The sequence below is a fragment of the Macrotis lagotis genome, chromosome 3, assembly GCF_037893015.1.
Source record: "Macrotis lagotis isolate mMagLag1 chromosome 3, bilby.v1.9.chrom.fasta, whole genome shotgun sequence".
Lineage (NCBI taxonomy): Eukaryota > Metazoa > Chordata > Mammalia > Peramelemorphia > Peramelidae > Macrotis > Macrotis lagotis.
The window spans coordinates 279,548,358-279,570,907 of NC_133660.1; the positions used below are offsets into that span (position 1 = coordinate 279,548,358).

The 22,550-nt window shown below is 57.9% G+C and overlaps 1 protein-coding gene across 1 annotated transcript; it reads right to left on the bottom strand.

Annotated features, from left to right (window-relative positions):
* Positions 1 to 1,573: 1,573 nt before the first annotated feature.
* CCND1 (cyclin D1) lies at positions 1,574 to 15,759 on the bottom strand. Its single transcript, XM_074230879.1, has 5 exons — positions 15,561 to 15,759; positions 14,335 to 14,550; positions 13,646 to 13,805; positions 8,643 to 8,791; positions 1,574 to 5,251 (listed from the first exon to the last, which is right to left on the bottom strand). The coding sequence occupies exons 1-5, from the start codon at positions 15,756 to 15,758 to the stop codon at positions 5,096 to 5,098; spliced, it is 879 nt and encodes a 292-aa protein (XP_074086980.1). The 5' UTR covers position 15,759; the 3' UTR covers positions 1,574 to 5,095.
* Between the last annotated feature and the right edge of the window lie 6,791 nt (positions 15,760 to 22,550).

The following is a 22,550-nucleotide window of genomic DNA, read 5'->3' on the forward strand; positions in this document are numbered from 1 at the left end:
TAGATGGATGGAGATGGACTTGGGAGATGAGGCAATGAATGAATTGGGAGTCAGAGCGAGGACCCACCGCCCTTTCCCTCCACCTCAGTTTCCTCTTTTGTAGATAGAGGGTTAGACTAGATGGAGGTGCCCACCTCTGAGCAGCACTTCTTCTGGAGTGGGATGCTCAAATCACCTCCAAAGCCACCAGGGCCACACACACAAGGGGCCTTGGGGCTCAGCTTCTATTTGGCCCAAGGTGCCATCAAGTGTCCCTTGAACTTTCCTCTGAGCTCACTGCATCGCCACAGCCCTCTAAGTAACATACAGGGAGGACAGTTGAGAGTCTCCCTTATTTTGACCAAGAACCAAAGCCTTGGATTGGGGGGGGGGGGCAATGGACCTACCCCCACTAAGGGAACTGATGGCAGAGTGGGGTCTCCCTGGCAGACCTCTCCTGGCTCTGCCAACCCAGGGCAATGTGGATGCCACAAGCCTGGCATCAATAAGCATATATTAAGCACCTACTAGGTACCAGGAGCTAGAGCTATGAGAAGACGCAAGGGTCCTTGTCCTCAAAGAGCTTCCAGTCTGATGGGGATGACAGCAGGCAGACAAATGAGTACTAAGTTACCAGAGGATAAACTGGAGATGCTCACTAGAGGGAAGGCCCAAGAATGAAGGGAGCCTGGGAAAGTCTTCTTGTAGAAGATGGGATTTTGGGGGGGAACCTTGGAAGGAAACTAGAGAAGTCAGGTAGAGACTGCAGAGGGAACTTGGGAGGATACTCGGGGCTTGGCAGACAGTCTGTGCAAATGACCAGAGGTGGGAGATGGGGTGTCCTGTGGAGGAAGCAGTGACGAGGCCAGTGGAACTGGACTGAAGAGACCCGGGTTCAGTTTTGTTGGGAAACCAAAAGAGAATTCATGGGGTTCATGCCACAGCCAAGAGAGCACCAGGCATTCCAATGAAGCTGATGCATCCAGGTCTTTGAAGAAGGTCTGGCAAGAAACAGGTGGGCTTGGGAAGGTCCCTCTTTACAAACCCGTGAGTCACCCCACCAGCCTCTACCCTGGTCTTCTGAGGGGTTGCATGGTTGAGAACCAAGCCTCAGTCCTTGTTGTCCTTCATCTCCTCCTATGGCATGTCCCTTGACCAATCTTAAGTGACTGTCTCTGGGTCCCCAATATTGGGCATACCCTAGGTCAATAAAAGAGACATGGGCTTCAGGTAGAGCTTTGTATTCCCAAGGACTTTGCTCTAAACATCTTCAATCTTCTCTTAATTTGGGGGTACCTGAAATTAACTTGTGTCCCCCAAGGAGGAAGAAATGAAGGTTCTCAGCCCATGACCCATCAGGAGGTGTTAAGGGTATTCTGCTATTGCCTGCCACGCTGATTTCTCAGAGCCATTCTCCTGGGGCAGTCCCTCAAGGCTAGAACTCATTGACTCAGCCCATCATCTTCATCCCCTCAGATCCTGGGGTGCGAAACGTGATTCTGTGGCCCTCATCATTCCTTCTCTCTCTAAAGATGAACCAAGGGCAATGCCCCCCACTCGTTATCCTGCCCACTAAGCAAAAACAACAGCACAGTTGTTGGGTTTTACAAAGTTTATTTCTAGAATTTAAATTTTTTTTAAAGTTTTTTTTTTTCCTTTTTTGCTGGAAACTTGTCTGTTACAGGTCTGTCGGTGAAAATGTGCATTTCAGACCAGGGATGCCAATCAGTACAATATAAAAAGGTACACATCTGTCTTGCCCGCTTCCTCTAAGATTGTTATAAATCTGTAAATAACAGGACATATAAAGCACCTCTGTGGACACATGAACCCGCCATCAGCCTTTGGCCTCTTAGTACGGACAATATCGAAAGCAACTTACCGGATACACCACCACTGAGCTTAGCACAGAGCCCCCAGACCCCGTGGCCCTCCCGCCGCCCTCCCCACCCGCCACTCAGAGATGCCGCACGAACAGAGAAGTGTTTCTGAGGTAAAGCAAAGTGTTCCCCAATTGTGGCCAGAATGGATGGATGCGGTCCCAGCCCTCCACGCACCACGAGGGATCTTCACTGCATTTCTCCTCAAAAATAAACAATAAATGAATTCTAATTCCATTTTGGTTTTAGCAGCATACAGACAAACAGCTAGATTATTCTTCAGCATACAACTCTGTTAGCTGGCTTAATGGTAAACCCTACAGGCTTCTCTTAAATTAGCATCATGCTAGAATTAACAACAACGAAAACCTAGTATATAATAAACAGATTAAACACACCAGATACGTAGCGTTTCAGAAGACATCCTCTTGCCAAGGGCGAGGCCCCCCGACAGACAGTCCGAAGAATTGATGCACCTTCCAAAGAGCAATGTGGCTAATAACACAGCTTACAACTACGAGGATAATGAACCCCAGGTCAGACCAAGAATCCGGCCTTCTCCACGCACACTAAAGAAGGAAAGCGCTGGGACTTGGTCTCTGGGGCTGTTTCTTGACTCAACTCTCTCAACCCTGCTCGGCCGAGCCCCATTCAGGAGAGAGCACGTGCCATGATTGGTTGGCTTGTTGGTTGGCTGGTTGGTTGGCTTGTTGGTTGGCTTGTTGGTTGGCTTGTTGGTTGGCTTGTTGGTTGGTTGGTTGGCTGGTTGGTTGGTTGGTTGACTGGTTGGTGGGTTTGCAGGCCTTTCTGTTTGTAGGAGGAGGGGAGGCTAGGAGTCCAGGACCCGAAAACCCCTGGTTCTAACATGATTAACTGAAAGCATGAGGTATTGTGAAAGAGGAACCTTTTTTGGGATAGAGCAGTAATCACATTAAGTAAAAAAAAAATTGATCACATAAAAAAAATCTACAAAAAAAATTGTCAATAATATAATTTTCTATGAGAAAATTAAAAACTTATGACATGGCAGTTAATGACATTGTGTAAAAAAAACAACTGATCCACAATATATAGCAGCAAAACAATACGACAAAGATACAGAGAAGCAATGCTGGCTGTTTTTTTTTATCCTTTTCCAAACCATGCTGGGAATTCATCCATAGCAGCTCAATAAAAACGGAGTATCCCCCACTCCTTTTCGGTTACTTTTACAATCAACCCCTTTAGCGAACGGCAGCTTCCTCCATGCATCCATCCATGCATCCATCCATCCATCCACCCATCTGCTTCCCCACATCATCCTACTCCTCCAAAGTCATCTTCCTCTCCCTTCCACCCCTCTGTCCATCCACCCCCTCCCTTCAGCTACGTACTTCCTAAATAATAACATGCGTCACCCAGATGTGCAAATTTTCGGTCACTACACAAGGGAAGAAGAAAAGACGGGGATGTCAGCCCCCCCAGGTTCTCTGGGAGCACTCCGGCTCAATGGCCAGAGAAGAGCGTTGGGGCCAGAAGCCCCCTCCTCCCAAGAGCTGCATCCACGCGTCGTGGTTTGGTTTTGTGTTTCTGATAACGTTTCTCAAAAGGACCGGTCTTTGACAAGCTGCGTTAAAACTGCTACGTAAGCACAAGGGATCGTGGGGATTTTTTTTTGTTTTTTTTTTTCTTCTTTTAAACCAAGGGGGAGATTGCATTATTTTACAAATCATACTGGCCTTCTGAATTTTCTCTGCAATAAATATGCTTTATAGCCTTAACTATAAATTATATATTTTAGCCTTTAAAAACCTTCCGGTGTAAAACAGGTAGAGATTATCCTTAAAACTACATGGTCTAAGGCGAACCTTTAAGGCCCCCTAATGTACAAACATGAGTTGGCACTCAAGATGTGAGGAGCCTCGGGCAGGGCAGAAGTCCATCCTAACACTCTGTGAGCCAGTTCTCTCTCCACTCTCTGGCCTGCAACCCAACCTTCTAAAGCGCCGCGGCTGGGCGCCGGTGCCCAACCCTGGGCACTTCCAAACCATTCCATCCTAGAGTCCCCCCGCCCGCTCGCCCCCCAGGCAACACACCAGCACGGCTTCCTCTCTCACGGCCTGAAAGTGCTTTGGAATGGAATGGTTTCGGAGGACAAGGCGGATTCCACGGGAGACACGGAGGAGGCGGGCGGCTGCGGGAGGGCCAGAGGGAGGCGGCAAGCTCCCCGCCTTCCACAGGCCGTCAGCACGCGCTAAAAAATAGGAAGATTACAAAAATAGAATCTATTATGTCACTACTTTGTCTTTTCTAGAATACAAGTCCTGGCTGAGGGTGTGTGGGTGTGTGTGTGCATGTATGTGAGTGTGTGGCTGTGTGTGCATGTATGTGAGTGTGTCTGTGTGCATGTGAGTGTGTGGCTGTGTGTGCATGTATGTGAGTGTGTGGCTGTGTGTGTGTATGTATGTGTGTGAGAACCCCCAAACCCAACCTCCCTGGCCAAGGAGATCCTGAGGCACAAAGGAGATTAGCCTGGAACGAGGCGCTGCCATGCTGAAGCACTCGGGAGGCAAGAGGAGAAACACCTAAGGAAGGAGCTAGGCCGTTCGGACACAGGCCGTAAAGTGACTACATGCATTAGCTAGCGGGGGACAGAGATGCCGGGCCGCAACGCCTCCCTCGGAGAGCCCAAGGAACTCTACGTCTACGAAAAGAACAAGAACTCTAACCCTCTTTTCTACTTCAAAACGGCTGGTTTCACTTTTTCTGCTTCATGTTGTGGTTTCTGCATTGGGGGCTTTAGTTTTCCTTTTTTCCTCTTTTTTTTGGTGTTTCACCATGTAAGGAATCCAATCTAAGACCTCCTCTGGAGACCTTCTCCTGTTAACGCCTATCTTTACAACATACAGTCATAAACACGTTAATACAAAAACTAGTTGATTATTAGAGTATAAAAGCATCTATTGGTGGCGCAGAGCCCCTTCCCCCGGGACCTTGCCAATCCTTTTTTGCCTCCTTTTTTTTTGAAACAGTTTTTGGGCCGGCTTCTGTAAGTCATGGATGGAGGGGGAGAGAGAGTGAGAGAAAAAACAGGAACAGAGAGAACGGAGAGTCCGTTTCTGTAGCAATGTGTCCTGGAGAAGGTTTTCTGCGTGTGGTGGGTGTTTAGGTGGGGAGTTGGGGGGGCGGCCTCCTTCCCCAGATGCCCTTCGTTTGCCTCCAGACTCGGCAAACCCCCAGCAGATGGCAGCGGCCCCTCAAATGTTCACGTCTCGCACGTCGGTGGGCGTGTAGGACAGGTCCCCCTCCTCCTCCATGTTCTTGGGCACTGAGGATGAGCTGTGCTGCTGGGCCTGGCGAAGGCTGGACTCCAGGAGGGCCTCGATCTGCTCCTGGCAGGCTCGTAAGCAGTCCTGCAGGGGGAGGGGGAGACAAAAGGCTGGCCTTGAGAACCCGGTGAGCAGGAGACCCTCCTAAATTTGGGCAAGGGGGCCCAATTCACCCACTGCCCACTAAAGACCAAAGCCTGAGAGACAGGGGAGGTTTTCTCTGCGCCTTGCTGAGGGTCTTTGGATCTCAGGGGCAGCCTACAGAGGGGCTTAATTGAAATTCCTAAAGAATTCAATGGGGGCAGCTAGGTGGCGCAGTGGTTAGAACACTGGCCCTGGGGCAAGTCACTTAACCCCATTGCCTTAAATTAAAAGAAAAAAAAAAAAGAATTCAATCTGGAGAAATCTGACCCCACCAGAACCTTGTCACCCAGCTAGCAGCCCCTGAGGCACGGCCCAAGCCCAGGCACCCACCCTGGCACAGATCTGGCTGAGCAGGGGCCTCAGTTCCGCCTCGGGTGGCCACCTGCTGCTGTCCAGAGTGCCGGGACATGTACTTTGGCTGCTCCCCCCCTCCCCATTTACCAGTGGGCACCTGGTTTCTGCGGCTCTGGGGAGCAGTGCCCAAGAGCCCTGCTGGCACAGGAGAGAGGGGTTTGCCCCCTACAACAGAACGACTCCCCAAGACAACAGCGAAAGGAGGGGCCTCCCAGACCAGCTCGAAATGCCTGTGCCCTGACTCTGCAGACTGTGGTGGCCCCTGGCGGGAGGCACAGGGCTTCCAGGGCCCAGTCTGGGAACCGGCCTCTGGCCTCCTCAAGGATGTGGTCTCAAAGGGTGCCAGAGGTCCACATCAGTGCAAAGGGCCTGGAGCCCAGCAAGTCTGAATCCTGTCTCAGTCACAACTAGCTGTGAAGCCCTAGGCAAGTCACTTCACTGATCTTTGCCTCAGTTTCCCTATCTGTAAAATAGGGACCACAGCATCAGTTCCTCCCAGGGTGACAAAGCCCAAACAAGGAATGGAGGGCTAGGTAGAGGTAAACTCTGGAGCAATCAGAGTGAACTCCAGTGGCCTGGGCTTTCCTTCCTGACCTGCCTGCTACCACCAGGGCTCTTATGACGTATCTGAACTTTGAATCAGCAAGGCCCAGGTTCAAATCCTGCCTCTGACCAGAGTTCACTGGGGGCCTCCTCTCTTGGCCTCCATGTGTTCCTCTGTAAAATGGGGAGTATTTATTCAGTTCAATGAACACCATCGAGGGCCCCACTGCTAAAGCCCTTCGGAAACCTCAGAGGACAGAAATGTGCAGCAGCGATGCTGACCAGTGGGTCACCCTGCCTCACCTAGGCTGTCACCCAGCTCCAAAGCCAATAATGAATAGTGAATTTTGTTTCTGTTTTTGCAAGACAATGGAGTTCAGTGGCTTGCCCAAGGCCACACAGCTAGGTAATTATGAAGTGCCCGAGGCTGGATTTGAACTCAGGTCCTCCTGACTCCAGGGCCGGTGCTCTATCCACTGCACCACCTAGCAGCTCCTGGAAAATGACTTTTCAAGGTTCACTTAAAAGAGATGAGAGATATCCTTGAGGTCCATAAAAAAGCCAAGGGACCCTATCGAGGGATGTTCTTTGGTGGTGGGGGGGCATAGCATCCCCCCCTCCCAGAGTGATAACTGATTGTCATGCAGGCCCAGGGCCATTATTATTTTTGTTGCTGTTATGATTACTCTTGGTGGTTTCCTCTGGCCTTTGAGATCCCTAAGTGACTTCAGATCATCTGTGGCCTGAAAGCAGATTCCTAAGGAGAAGGGGTCTCTGGGTACTAACCCTTTGACTGTACAGAGAGGGAAACAGAGGCTGAGACCTGTGGTGGGGCTGTGTGGGGCAGCATTGATGATAATGCTTTTACAGAACAGAACCCTCAGTCCTGGGGTCCTGAGTCAAAATCCCAACATCACCTTAAACACTGAGTTGTCCCCCACTCCTGCCCCAAGCCCCTCTTTGGATTAAGCCAGTCCAAGGGAAATGGTTGGCCCACCGGTGGCATTGCAGCCATGCCCTGACTTTGCCAGATGGTACCAGGAGTGAGTCAAATGAAAATAGCAAGACTCTGGGTCCCCTGTTGGACCTCTCAGAAGGTGATCAACAACCCAACCGGGGCACACTCAGCTTTCAGAGGTAGAACAAGGGTGGTGTTTTAGTTTTTTCCATCAAGGACTGATTTTTCATTCCTGTATTTCCTCCATGAGGGCCATGACCTCTGGCAGTAGATGGGTCACGTACAGAACCAGGACCAGGGATAACTCCTGGAGGATGCTGAGATCTGGCAGGTCCTGGCTCTGCCCCTCACTTAACTACCTGTGGGTGGGGTGGGGGTGGGGGCTGGAATGAGCCTTTTGCCCTGGGGTTTGGGCTAAATGGCCTGGTTTCTCCAGGAATGGAGAGCACAGTCAGTCACCAAATCCAGCCTCAGACACTCGTTAGCTGGGGGGCGGGGGGGACTCTGCCTACCTCAGTTTCTTTTTCTGAAACTTTCATGAACGGACAGGAGCCCCAGCCCAGATCCCCCTGGACTGTCTTGGGAGACTCCATTAAGATGCTATTGTGTGAGCCTCCGCTCACCACAGGCCTAGCGTGTGTCATTAGAGCAGGCTAACATTTAAAATACTACATCGCCACAGGAGAATGCTGACTTCAAAAACCCCATAAAAAAAACCTAGACCAAAAAATGTTGCCCTCTTTTCTTCTCCCTCTAATTGAAGCGCAACCTATCAAATCAAGGCGGGCTTTCTCGCCTCCCTGTCTGAGCTGCTGAGACCTCCCAAGGACCCTGCCTTGGTACCCTTTATCAGCTCCAAAGCCCAACCCTCAGGTCTCTGGCCCAGTCTCTGCCCGTGAGACCCCCCCAAAGGTTTTTGGCTCCCTGGTACCAGAGAGGTATCTCTTGCCCAGCGTCATCAGGGAGCTCTCAGGGGCATCTGTGCCACCAGGCCAGAGGGAACCAAGAGGGGCAGTTTGGTATCACTGACCCCCACCCAGGTTGGAGCCACCTAAGGACATGCTGATCCTGCCTCTCACTTTCTCTTTGTGTCCTGGATAAAAGCCATCAATGGCTCCCCTCCCCCAGAAGCCTTCACTTTGGACTCTTCCTCTGGGCCTCAGTTTCCTCCTGTGTAAAAAAGCCGGACTTTCCTTTTCTAAAACTGATTAGCTCCTAGACTCTCCCCAAGCCATGTGACCTCCATGGGAGGTAGAATCACTCCCTGGGTTCTAATCCTTCCCCTAGCCTTGAGGCTGCAGGGAGGTCAAAGGAGCATCTCTTTATTGAACCCTCTGAGCAGAGATGTTGGCATACCGTTGGTGCTCAATAAATGCTTGACTGGTGGGCTGGAGTCACAAACCTGCCTTGCCTCAGACAGCTGGGCCCCCCCTGGCCCCGAGCCCTCCCACCTCACCGCGAGGGTGCAAGACTTACCGGGTCACACTTAATGACTTGAGACAGGAATCTGGTGAGGCGCTGGTAGGTGAGGAAGGAGTTGGTGCTCCCCAGGTGTAGACCCTGGACGGCGGCCACCACACTTCCCGCGGCAATCATGGAAGGGGGGTTGGAAATGAATTTCACGTCTGCCATAGAAATGGAGAAAGGAGATTTGAGTTTTCGGGTGGCTTTGGAGATCTGTTATCTCAGAGAGACCACGGGTCATCCCCAAACCAGAGCCACCCCCAACTTTTTCAAGGGGTCCACCTTCCCCAGAAGATATCCATGAAAAGCATGGGGGCAAGAAGGTGCAAGGAGAGGCCACCACAGACTTGGAGACTAACAATGCCTTTCTTTTATCAGAATTGCCTCCATGTTGGGGGGGGGGCAGGGAAGTCAGCCAAGACTCCCCCAGGAGCCTCTTTGGTCACCTCCTGGAGGGATGAGTGATCTTCCTGAGGGGAATCAGGAAAGCCGGTTCTTTCTAACTTTCCTAACCTTTAAAGGCAAAGGTCACTGAAGGATAGGAGACAAAGGCAGGGACATATCTGGAAATACAGAAATCCCCTCCTCTGAAGAAATCTCCCCTGGGGGGTAAAAACCCCCAACAAAAGCTCTTCCCCAGCCAGCCCGGACCTGTCAATAGCTAGATAATTCGTATTTAAATGAAGGCTTCATCTTCAAAATTCTTTGTCTGCATCTCTCCTCTTGTCACTGGCTGCCATCCACCCTGGCAACAGAATTAGTGTAATGTGGCGAAGCCTAAGTGACGGGGGTCACTTGGAGAGGGCAGACGGGACCCCATGCTGACAGGGGCTCTGCCATCTATCCTTGGGACCATCATGGTGGGGGAAGGGTTGGGACATCCACGCTTGGAAGGGACTAGATCTCTCAACTCCCTCCACCCAAAGGAGGGGCTGTTGGACCAAGAAGGATTGAACCGTCAAGATGTTAGGCTTGGAAGCACCCCCATGTCCCTGGTGGGAAGGGACCCCCAGGCTAGACAAAGCTATAAAAATAGAACAACTCTAGTGCTGAGATCACCCCACGATCAGCACCCAAAGGAAATGACCTCTATCATGTCCACCACTTGGAGAAAAAGAGGGGACCAATCCCCTCCCAACTCTGGAGGCCTCCAGGGGTTTTCAAAATGAAATTTTAAAAGAGGCCTGAATATTTTCATCACTTCAGATTAGCATTGTATGGAACAGCCCTCCCCCATGCTCAGGAGTGGGGCCCAGAGGAGGGGAGGATTCCCAGGGCTGGTGCCTTGAACTCAGTGTTCCCAAGATTCATCAATGGACGCAGAGATCTTAGAGGGGGTCCTGGCCTAACTCCCTCCTTTTTACAGATGAGGAAACAGGCCCAACGGGTTAAACAACCTAGTGAGCAAGGGACAGGGGGACAACAGGCAGGTCCCCCCACCTCAGGATGCACTCGTTTGCTCCTCCAAGGAAGGGGACCCCTTCCTGTCCATGTGCCTACTGTCCAAGAAAAGGACTGCTGTCCTTCCAGCTTTCCCTGGGGGGCCATGGTCAGAGCATTCCCCAATTTGGGCATCTCCCCTCCCTGCCTGCCCACATAATTACACCAGAGAAACTGTCTCTAGGATTTCAGCGGCCAGGCCCTTCGCCAGAGGGCACGGAGGCGGCTCATGGAGGCCATAGCCTGGAGATGCCCCATCTAGATTGATTTGTCGGATAAATGGCTTTCGGGGCATGTCCGTCACTTCCCCTCTATTTCCTTACATGCCAGGAGGGGGCTGGTCTCTGACCCCCTCCCAGCCTCATCTCCCCATCTGTCAGACGCCGTGCCTGCCCCCCCCCCGCGGGCACAGGGAAGGGAGGCCGGCCGCCCGGGCACCCTCATTATGTTGCAGTGGTGGAGAGAACAGAAACCGGTGCTGGTGTCTCCCCCGTGCGTGCTCGGCTCTCCCTTGTCCTCCACCAGGAGGCCCCGAATTTCCGCATATTAATCAGGGGGCCCCTCGGGCCTGTAATTGGATGCCCCCGAGAGCAGAGTGTGGCATCATTGTCAGCCCCCATCGCCTCATCTCGCGCCGCTCAGCGCCCACAAACAAGGCGAACTCGGCGAGATGAATGAGAGCTGACACGGGGACAAAGGGCCGGGGGCCCCCGCCAATTGAAGCCCACGTCCCCAGTAGCCTCTCGGAGACTTCATCCAAAAAGAATAAACAACTTCAGCGTTGTTAAAGAGAGAGAGAGGGGGGAAAGGGAAGGGGCCTGAAGAATGCCAGCCACCCTGAAGGGCGGACAAAGCCGCTCCGAGGCGGCGCAGTAACGGGGCCAGTCACCCCTTCCCTTTTCAAACAGCAGCAATTGCATCCAGGCTGAGAGCTGTGGGCCATGAATGAAAACCCTTTCATTGAGGCCAATCAGAGCTGCTCCCATAAATCACGCGGGGACCAGGCAGCAGGTTTCAACTGGTCCCACACCTTGAGCCCCGATGCTGAGCAAGGGAGGGAGGGAGGGAGGCCCTGTCAAGGCAGGCTGGCTTCAAAGGCCGAGGCCGGAGGGGAGGCAGCCTGGCCCGGCCCGGCCCGGCCCGGCCTAGCCTGGCTTAGAGAAGGAGAGCCACCAAGCCACCCGACCACCGGGCCACGGAGCCACCCCGGCTTGCCCCAAAGGCCAGAGCGTTCCTGACCACTGTTGTTCTGAGCTGGGGTTCTCTAGAGTCAGTCCTGCCAAGGTCCATTCATTAAACTCAATTATGCCATCACTTCAAACAAACCCTGGTCATTCCCCCCCCCCCACCTACCGCAGCACAAAGAAAACCTTTCGAATGGAAGAGAAGGGTGCTCAGATGGCCCGCTGTCACCCAAGTCACCCTGGAGGAGGCCCCCAGTTAGGAGAGCCACAGAACCCCACATTCCAGAGCGGCCCTCCCCGGCTTCCACACTAGCCTTCCTGCCTGGGGGGCAGCCCCCTCCTCACTAGAGGGTTTTCCTTAAAGCTATCATGGCTATATAAATTCTCAGTCCATCCTCCCAACTCTAAAGACCCTCAGTCCCCTAGGAGAGCAGGTTCCTTAGGCTGCCCCCTCCCCCCAGGTGCTGGCCCCCAGCCCTGCTCCACCACCGTGGGGGACCAAAGTACTGCAGTCTTTTTGCTGTGCAACCTTTGAACTCAGCCTCCTCCCCCCTCAACATCCCCGTTTCCAAAGGGGAGGCTGGCTAACCAAGCCCCACCTCCCCAGCCAGGTAACCGAGGGCTCAGGGAGGCCTGCCGGGCACTTCCTGCAGAAGAGGGAGGAGGAGGAGGAGGAGGAGGAGGGAGCAGCTGCCACTGGAGTCTTTATCCTCAGTGAACTTTTCAGATTCTATGAAAACGTTCCCAGCGCCATAAAAGGCCGACTGCGAGTTTCCAAAGGTCCCTGCTCGGCAGAGCCAACTCAGACCCGTGGTGGTTGAAGCAGCTGAGCCCCTGGGGGCCTGAGTTGGGGGGGTACGCTCCCTGACAGCTCCGGGGCGGGGGTGGTGCCGAGCCATGCCATGGGACGCTTGGGTTAAGACCAAACGGGCAGAGATGGGGGACAAGGAATCAGCTGGCAATCCCTCGGGTCCTTGGAGCCCTCCCAGGAAATCCGAGCCGGACCTTAGGGGAGAGGCCGAATGGCCCCCAGCAGGGTGGCCCAGTTAAATGAACAGTTTGCCCCAAATGCCAGGATTCTAGGGCAGAAATATGGAGAGACAGAGACAAAGCCTGAGACAGAGAGTCAGAGACAGAGACACTCACAGAGAATGAAGAGGAAAAAACACCGACCCCATAAAGGAGTGCTCCAATCCTAGCCTTGGGTCTGAGTTCTAATCCTGCGGGACGCTAGCTTTAGGTCCCAGGGCAAGACTTCTCTGGGTCATCTGTGCAGAGAGATAATGATGCCCGAGGTGCCCAGCCTTAGGGCTGCTCAGAGTCTCTAGTGAGCTCAGCCCTGGCTCAGGTTTGGCAAATGGGAAAGTGGCCTGACAAATGCCACTGGCCTCGATTACTGTTTGCTATTTATGATGAGGAAGATGACTATTAAGCCTCATCATTCAGCTCTTCAGCTGCTGTTTCATCTCGGGGCATCTCATCCGTCAGACCATCTCCGGTGGGGATCTAGGTGTGGCTGGAGGACCCACCGGTCTCCCGGTCCCCAATGGGGGGGGGTTCTGCAGCCCAGCCTGGCATCACGGGGGGAAGGGGGGCAGGAGCTGGAGAGGTGCCCTTGGGCCGGCTCCTTTGGAGCGGAGACTTTGGGGGCAGCTGCTGATTCCCAGGGGCCAGTTACCACTCACAGGCAGAATGGCAGAGGGGGGAGGACAAGGGGAGGCCCGGGTCGTCCCGCTGGCAGTCCAGGGCTGCCCGGCGAGCCCCATCCGACAGCCCGTCCCTCCCACCCAGGCCCACGCCATGCCCTTGGCCCGGGCCTCAGTCTGCTCGCTGGGCTGGCCACCCCCGCACATGGCCCATCGGCCGGGGGCACGTGGTCGGGAGAGCTGGGGCTGGGGCTCCCCTCCCTTCCAGCCCCTCCTGGCTGCAGGCCCAGCTCGGGGAGAGGCCAGGGGAGGGGTGGGGGCCTGGCTTGGCAGCCTCATTAGGGATGCAGGGAAGAGGGTGGAGGCAGGAGCGGGGAGGAGCTTGGCCCTGAGCGGCACCCTCCTCCCCCTTGGCAAGCTGACACAATAAAAGCGGGGCTCGGAGCCCCCTCCCCAGACAAGTAGTAACCCTAGCAATCACACCGAAAAAAAAGCACTTCCTGTTCACGGCCTTCAGGTCATTGGAAATGGGGGTCGGCCCCGGCCCCCGGAGAAATAAGGCCTCTCTGGGTGAATGCGGGTCCTCTGAGGTGGGGAGAGTGCTCCCTAGGTGGGCTGGAGCCCCCCCGGCCTAGAGACCTCAGAAGCCTGGACCCCCCCGGAGATGGGCCTAACTGAAATCCCGGCGGTGCCCAAGCCAAGCGGGGCGCAGGGGCGTTGGGGGGCTCCTCCCTCCCCCACCTACCTGTCGCACAGAGGGCCACGAAGGTCTGGGCGTGTTTGCGGATGATCTGTTTATTCTCCTCCAGCACGGGCATCTTGGACAGAAAATGTTCGATGAAGTCGTGGGGGGTCATGGCGGCCAGGTGCCACTTCAGCTTGTTCACCAGGAGCAGCTCCATGTGCTGCAAGGAGAGAGGGCGGGCAGTGCCAGGGCAGTGCCAGGGCAGGGATGCGGCTCCCCCCGTGGAGAGGAAGGAGACTCCCCAAGGAGGGATGACCAGTGGCCACGGGGGGGGGGGGCAAACAAAAGGACCTCCCACCATCTGCGAGGAGAGGGGCCAGGCTCGGGAGCCCGGCGGCTGCGGGCCACGGGCACGCCGCTAGGGGGCAGGCGCTGCCCACTGTGGGGGCCACGTTAGCTCGGTATAAACGTGGTGGCTGGAGGAGGGGAGGGGACGGGGAGGAAGGAAGGGGGAGGCAGGGGCGCATCTCGGGGAGGGCCGGGGCCGGCCTGGAAGTAGGCAAAAGGGCCCCGGGGCCCGGGCCCGGCCCCCCGCCGCGTCCGAGGGCGGCCGGCCGTCCTGGGGGTCCCCGCGAGGGCGACCTGGGAGCGAGGTGGGCGCCGGGGGTCGGGGCCGGGCCGGGGCCGGGGCCGGGGCCAGGGCCGGGGCCGGGGCCGGGGCCGGGGCCAGGGCCGGGCGGGCGCCTCACCAGCAGCTCCTCGGGCCGCACCGAGTGGTCCGTGTAGATGCAGAGCTTCTCGGCCGTCAGCGGGATGGTCTCCTTCATCTTGGACGCCACGAACATGCAGGTGGCCCCCAGCAGCTGCAGCCGGCTCTTCTTCAGGGGCTCCAGGGACAGGAAGCGGTCCAGATAGTTCATGGCCAGCGGGAAGACTTCCTCTTCGCATTTCTGCTCCTCGCACACCTGGGGGAGCGAAGGGGGGGATGGAGGCGGGACGCCCGGGCGCCCCGCGGCCCCCCGGAGCCCCCCGCCGGAGGGGGGGCCCGGCCAGCCCCGACAGCCTCCTCGAGGCCGGGTCGCCCCCCCAAAGCCGCCCCAAACAAAAGCGAGGCCCGAGAAACTGAAAGGAAAAGTGGGCCAGCGGGGGGGGGGGGGGCCCGAGGGGCGCGGGGGGGGGGCGGGGGCGCCCCCGGGGCTTCTTCCCCGGGACCCCCCGGGGGCCGGGCCGGGCCGGGCGGCCCGAGGGGAGGGGGCGGCCGCGGGGCCGGCGGCCGCGGCCCGAGACACAAAGGTGGCGGCGTCCCCACGCAGGCGGCGCGGCGGCCGCATTTCCCCAGACGTCATCTTTTCAAAAAATATTTAAAAATATTTAAAAAATCGTCCGGCGCGTACAAAAGGGCTGACAATGAGCCCCGGGCGGAGCGTGAGCGGACCCCGGTGCCGGGGGCCGGCCGGGGGCCGCGGGGGGCCCGCGGGGCGCCCCGAAACGGGCCGCCCCCCCTCCCGCGCCCGCCGCGCGCGCGGCCGCCCGCCGCCCTGCCGGCCGGGCCAGCGGCCGCGCCTTCGGAGCTGCCCCGAGGGGCGCCCGAGCCCCGGGGGGCGCCCGGCCCGGGGTCCGCCGCCGCCCTCGGGGCCCCGGGGGCCCGGCCCGCGCCCCCGCCCCGCTCCCGGGGGCCCCCCGGCGCGCTCCGGCGCTCGGGGGGCCCCCCGCGCGGCCGGCCGGCCGGGCCGCCGCCCCCCCCCCCCCGCCGCCCCGCCGCCCACCCGAGGGCGCAGCCCCCCGCGGCCCGGCGCCCCCCGCCCCGCCCGCGCCCCCCGCCCGCGCCGCGGCCGGCCCCGGGCTCCGCTCTCCGGGCGCAAGATGGCGCGGAGAGCCCGGCCGGGCAGCCCCTGCCTACGTGTCCTTGGAGGTGCGGGGCCCAGCAGCCCCCCGCCCCCCGGGCCGCGGCGCCCCCCGGCCCCGGGCCCCGGACCTCGAGCATCCAGGTGGCGACGATCTTGCGCATGTAGGGCAGGATGTCCTTCTGCACGCACTTGAAGTAGGACACGGAGGGCGAGCAGGTCTCCTCCGCCTTGAGCATGGTCTGCAGCGCGCGGTCGTTGAGGAGGTTGGCGTCCAGGTACGCGCGGCGGATGGTCTCCACCTCGCAGCACAGCAGCTGGTGCTCCATGGCCGGGCGGCCGCGCGGCTGGACGGCGCTGGACGGCGCGGCCGGACGGCCGGCGCGGGGCCGGCGCGGGGCCGGCGGGGCTGGCGGGGCCGGCGGGGCCGGCTCGGGGCCGGGGCGCTGCGGGTGCCGCCGCCGCTGCTGCCGCCGCCTGCAGGCTCCCCCGCTCGGCGGCCCGGCCGACTCCCCTCCCGCAGGTCCCGGTGACGTGACTGTTGTGGAGCCGAGATCAAAGCCCGGCAGAGAATGAGAGAGGGAGCGCGGACGCGGGGGAGGGCCGGGGGCGGGGGCAGGCGAGGCCAGGGGGGCCGAGGGGGCCGAGCCTGCGACCAGCCAGCCCCTCGCCGGGGCCGGCCCCGCTCCCCCGCCAGCCGGGCTCCAATACAAATGCTAATCGCCGCGGGGCCGGCTCTGCGCGGGGGCAGCTCGGTGGGGGCGGCCGGGCGGACCGCGCGAGCTCGCGGGGCCGGAGGGGGGCCGGGGGCCGGGCGAGACCCCCGGGAGGCTTCCGAGGGCGCCCCTCCCCACTTCCCGGGACGCGCCCCCCCAGGTGTCCCCAGCCGCCCCGGCCCGCGTCTCCTCCGGCCTGTCCTGGGCCCGGGGAGGGAGGGGGCGAGCAGTGTGTGGCCGCGTGGCCGTGCCCGGGGGGGGGGGGCCCACGCAGACCCCCTCCCGCCCCCCGCCCCCTCCGTCCGGGCGCACCCGCATCCCGTCCTCCTCCCCTGTGGGAAAGGACACAAAAAGGAGGCCGAGGGGAGGGAGGGGGCTGGGAGAGGGGTAAACCAAGGAAAGGCGGGCGAGTCCCGGGGGGCCCGTGCGTGGCGCCCGAGGTGGGGGCACCGTGTCGGGGGGACACTTGGAGCTCCCCAGCGGGGTCCGCCGGGGCCCCGCCAAGAGCCTTCGGCCCGTGCGGCCGCGGCAGGCGCCCGTAGACAGCAGGCGCTTCATAAGTGCACGTGTGCGCCTCCGCCGCCCCCGGCCCGGGCCCCCTTTGCCCCCCGGATTCCCGCTGGAGGCAGGGAGTGGGGGGACGGAAGGGCAGCCTCGGCGCGGGGGGCAGGGGGCGGCCCGGGCCCGACGTCAGCGCCGCGGCTCCCGCACTCGGGGCCCCGGCGTGGGGGGGGGGGGGGGGCCGCGCTCCCGAAGGGCGCCCCGGGCCACCCGCGGTCTCGGAGGCCGATTCCCGCAGGGAGTCCCCCGCCCCCCCCGCGGGCCGGAGGAAGCTGGAATTAGCATCAGCCAATGGGAGGCGAGCCGTGTTACCAGGCGGGCCGGGCAGATCTCGGCAGGGCCGGGCCAGGGACCGGCGCCAAAGTGCGCGGCGCGCTCAGAAGCGTGCAGGCCCCGGAGCCCGGCCCGGCCGTCCGGGAGCCCGGCCCGGGGCCGCCCCGCGTGGGGAGGGCGCGGGGCCGCCCGAGGCGCGGCCCACGGCCCCTTCCACGCTCCCGCCTCGCGGGGCGCCCCCACCACACCGCGGGGCGCCCCCTGGGGAGGCCCGACAGGCGCCGTTAGGCCCCCCCCCCGGCCAATCCACCTGGCGGCCCGCGTGGGCGGGCCCTCCCCACGCGGGCGCGTCCCGGGTGGCCGGGGCAGAGGGCGCGCCCCGGGGCCAGGCCTCGGGGGGCGCCGGCCCCGCACGTCGGGGGTCCCCCGGGGGCGGGGCCGCTCGGGCAGGCCGCGGCGCGCGTGGGCCCGCCGTGGGAGCGGCCACGCAGGCTCGCGGCGCATTCCGCGCATTCCAGCCGGTGCCTCCGCGCCCGGCCCACGTGGGCCCCGCCGCCGCCTACCGTAATGCCTGCAGGAGCCGCGCAGCGCCGTCGGGGCGCCCCCCGAGGCGTCGCCCCCTCCCGCTGCTGGCCTCATTTAGGGGTGCCGAGGACCCTCCCCGACTGTCCCCCGGGAGCCCCTGGCCGCGCTGCGCCCCCCGAGGCCGGGATGCGCGTGTCGGCCGGGGCCCGCCCTCGCACCCTTTCATCGCGGGGACCCCGAGCCGTGGGGACCCGCACCCCCTCCTCCGGGGGTTGCGCACTTCGCAGGAAGTGCTCCCCCAGACTAACACAAGTAAAAGGAGGGCTCTGGGGGGGCTCTCGGGCTGAGGGCTGCCCCCCCAGAACTCGGCCGTGGGGGGGGGGGGGACGTGGCAGGGCCAGGATTCCCTAGGGACCCGGACTGTGCACAACCTCCCTCTGAAGACCCCAACCCACAAAGGAACCGCCCGAACGAACGTGGGGTGCTGTGTCCATATAAAAAAGAAGGGGCTCCTCCCCACCCGCTCCACCGCTTCCAGGTAGACCCTCTTCTGGAAGTTTCTGGACTGGGGGAGGGGAGACGAGGGATGTTGACTCTCTGCCATGTTTCCAACAACCTGGTAAGAGAACTTCTCTTTGTGTTCGCCTGTGGAGAACGCGGGGCCTGGGGTCTAATTAAAAGTGGAAGACATCCAGGTAATGCCCCGTTTCGTTTACCGCCCGTGCTGCCTTCTCCCCCGTAAGCGCTCATGCACCCCACAAGTTTCGGTTCTCGCTCCGGACTATTTCATAGCAGCCTTTTAGAATTCACTTTTCCTTCATGGCCTTGGGAAAGAGGGGATGGCCGGTCCCGAAGCCGAAACTGCTGCTCTGCCCGGCCTGTACCAGGCGGCCGCTGGGGGCCAGGCAGTGGGCAGTGTGGCACCGGGCCACTGCCAGGCCGGACTGGGCAGTCCCCGAGGGGCTGCCTCCCGAGCTGCAGCCTGAGGCTGGGGCCCCAGTCTTCCCTCACCCAGTGGAAGGTGCCCACTTCAGCCCATTCTGGCAGAAGGGAGGCTCCTGGAGGGGAGGCAGCCCCCTGGCTTCTTGCTTGGCCCACCCTGGCGGGCCGGACTCTGGGTGCGGATCGCCTTTGTCTGCTGGGAGCCCCTGGTGGGAGGGCGGCATGGAGAGGAGAGGCAGAGGAAGGCCTTTGGAACCGGTGGAGAATCGAGGCAGTTCAGTTCGGCAGCCAGGGGCAAAACACCGGCCGAAATAATCAAGGTTAGGGCGGCTGGGGGGAACAGTAAATAGAGCCCCGGCCCTGGAGTCAGGAGGACCTGAGTTCAAGTTCGGCCTCAGACACTTCCTAATGACCTGGCTGTGTGGCCTCGGGCAGGTCACTGCCTTGTAAAAAAAATAAAAAATCAAATCAAATCAAGGTTAAAATAAAAACCTGTCCCTTCCCTCAAGGATCCATGGAGAGAAATCTGGATATTAAAAGTGTAAATCAATCAGCAGTTCTTATTGCATGCTTACGGGGAAATAAAAAGTGGAAGTGTGTTTGTCCTCAAGGGGCTTACATTCTTTGGGATGTGGAAGGACAAAAGACTGGTTAATCAGGCAACTCGGGGGACAATTTTAGGGGATGCAAGGCGGGGCATCGCACTCTTGGGGAGGGCCAAGAGAAGAATGAAGTAGCAAGAGGTCGTTTTGCAGACCAGTCTCCCTGGAACGGGCATTGCAGCCAGGGGAAATTCCTGAGATGAGCCCGGCAAAGTCAGTGGGAGAAAGAGTGTGTTGTCCTGGGAAGCCCATGACTTCTACTAGGACCAACTAGAAGCCATCAGTGATTTGGGAAGGGGAGAGGGAATGACTGGCTGCTTCATGTTTTAGAAATATTCCTAGGACAGCTGTAGAGAAGATGGCTTCATAGTAATAATAGTTGGCAATAGCTCACCTTTCTATAACTTTCAGGTCATCCTTCCAATGGCTAGGAGGGATGTGATGTTCATGTATTGCATTCATTGCTCCGTGTGACCCTGGGCAAGTCACTTAACCAGTTTCCTCAACTGTAAAATGGAATCGTGAGGATCAAATGAGATCATCTTTGGAAAGCATTTAGGACATAGGTACCTAGGATGAGATAAATGCTGACTTCGTAGAGCGTTATGCATATATATCATCCGTTCTCATGATAATCATATAGGAAAGGGAAGTTAGAAAGGCCAGCAAGGGGGCTAATGTCCCGTTGGCTGTAAGAGTCAAGCTCCTACTCTCAAGAAGCTTCAATCTGCCAGAGAACTAAGACCTAAAACCTGTGAATTACAGAAAATCTCATGAGTTCAATGCAGCAGGGCTCCCGTGGCCCAACATAGTGACCCAATGTGATATTGAAGGTCCAGGTTCCTTGGAGGAGGAAGTTCCGAGGAGCCTGACCTTGAGGGACTGTTGGGATGTGGATTTGCGGAGAGGAGGCACGACGAGTCCAGTCTGGCTGCAGAGTATGATTTGTGTAGGGAAATGGCAGTGGATCGGACTCTAAGGGTAGACTGGAGCAAGGACTGTGCTCCGAAAGAGAAGTCTGAGCTTTATCCTTGAGGAGCGGGTAACAGCTAAAGGGGTTTGAGCAAAGGAATGAGGTGGATGAAGTGAGAGGTTTAAGGCTGAGTTTATCAGTAATATTGCCCTTATTTTACAGATGGGGAAACTGAGGCTCAGGGAGGAGAAGGGGTTGCTAGGAGTAGGAAGAGTTGGAGCCAGCCCTTGAAGTCAGAGGCCTTGGGGCTCCTGACTTCATCCAGCTCCAAGTCTCCCCTACACAGTCTCTGAGTGAGCTGCAGATCCACCCACCTACCACCACCTTCTCATAAACCCCTCTAGGGAGGGGAGAAGTTGTTTTGGAAAGAAGAGATAAAAGATAGGGAAAAGACAAGTCAAAGCAACACCCCTACTTCAGTGAGGAGGAAGGAGAGCAGAGGGAGGGCTCCCCTGGCTCCTCCCCTCAGTGCCCACCCAGCAGGCCAAACCACCTCCAGGTCCCCACCTTTCAAGCACTGATTCCCCAGCAGAGGCCTGGACTCCGCCCCTGAGGTAGCCTTACCTTTCCCCATCTGAGATTCCTGTATTCTTTCTGGTCCCTTTTGGAAATCTAAAATGTACTTCCAAGTCCATTCCCCCCAGTCCAAATGCCTGTGGTCCTCCATTCTGAGCTATGTGACTCAGTTTCCTCATTTGTCAGATATCTGTGGAGCTCACCTTTGACTTCCTGACAGGATAAATGAAGGGAGCACCGGAGTTGATCAGGAAAGCCAGAGTCCAAATCCAGCCTCGGGCCGTGGCTGACTGTGTGACCCTAGGTGAGTCACTTAACCTCTGTTTACCCCAGTTTCCTCAGTTGTAAAATGGGGCACCCACCTCCCATCACGGTTGTGAGGTAATATTATAATAATGTCCTTCATTTTCAAAGAAGCCCATGATGACATCGGGATGGCTGCGATGACAAGCATGTGAGGGGGGCCGTGCTCAGTCCCCAGCCCTATTTTCTCCTCCAGACCATCTCGGTCCAGTGGGCAGATAGGAATCAAGAAGACCGGAGATGGCCCTGTGGAATGGGGAGCAATCAGAGTGAAGTGACTTGCCCAAGGTCACACAGCTAGTCAGGGGCAAGTGTATGAGGCCCGGTTCAAACTCGCCCTCCTGAATCCCAGGCCAGTGCTCTATCTGCTTCGCCACCTAGCTGCCAAGCATTTAACCCAGCACGTAGGAAGCTCTGCATAAATATTAGCCATTATTATTTTTAGCTCATCTCAAATCACCTCCTAGATGTGAGACACAGACCAAGTCAGGAGATCACAGATTAGAGCTCAAGCTCAAGATTGAATGTGGGAAACTGAGGCACAGAGGCATTGAGTGGCTTGCCCATAATCACACAGGGAGTAAATGGCTGAGCTGGGATTTGAACTTATCAGTCAATCAGCCTTTAGTAAGTGCTTACTGTATACCAGATAGCTGCTGGGCATGGCTGGGACCGTACCCAGCCTTCTTGCCAGTGATCTCAGGTTTCTTCCTCTGTAAAATGAGATAACATCATGTCTACCCCACTGAGTTTTTGTGAGGGCCCAATGAGGTAGTCCATTTAAAGTGCTCCTCTATAAATATTAGCTTTTATTGCTGAAATGAGTAGGACTAACACGGTCTTCCTACCTTTTTTTCCCTTCTCCCTCTGCCTTAAGCCATTGAGGGCCCCCCAGAGGCCCCCCAAGCATTCCTCTGTCTACTAGGGGCCCAGGGCTCAAAAAGGATGCTGACCTCTGGGGGAGTGGGATATTTTCTTCTCTCAAAAGCTACCTTTGTTTTCGAGATCAAAGCTTCTCAGAAGGGTCTGTGTATTCCATTCAGTCCTTAAAAATGTAACACTGAACAGAGAAATCCTCTAGTGTGGGATGCTGGTGGACATCTTTAGAGGGGATCCAATTCTAAAGCAAATTGTAGAAAGCCACGATGAAGGGGGCTATTCTCCCAGAAAGGTTTCTCTCAGGGAAATCATCATCCTCTGAGACAGGAGCGAGACAGGCAAGGTTGTGGCCTGGGAAAGAGAATTCCAGAGCTGGTAGCTGGGGGGCTCAAGAGTGAGGGGGATCTGGTGGCTTTTTTAACTGTATCCACCAACCTGTCGGGTAGACACATGGCCCTAGAAACGTCTGTGCCCACAAGATGAGTACTGCCTAGGGACATTCTTCTCCCTTACTACTGGGGTAAACTTCAGGGAGGCGGCGGCTCCCTCTGTAAAATGGGGCAGCTAGGTGGCAAAATGGTCAGGAGGACTTGGGTTCAAATTCAGCCTCAAACGTATGGTAGCTGTGTGACCTTGAACAAATCACTTAACCCCAATTCCCTCACAAACAAAAATCCTTGCTCTCCCTACTTCATGGGGGAAATGCTTTGTAAGGTCGTTTCAATAACAAACATCACCAACATTTGTAAAGCTGGCAAAGCAGTTCGAGACCTCTCTTTTGAGCCTCTCGTGATTTGAGGACTTGTAGGGATGCTTATCTCTTTTTTACGG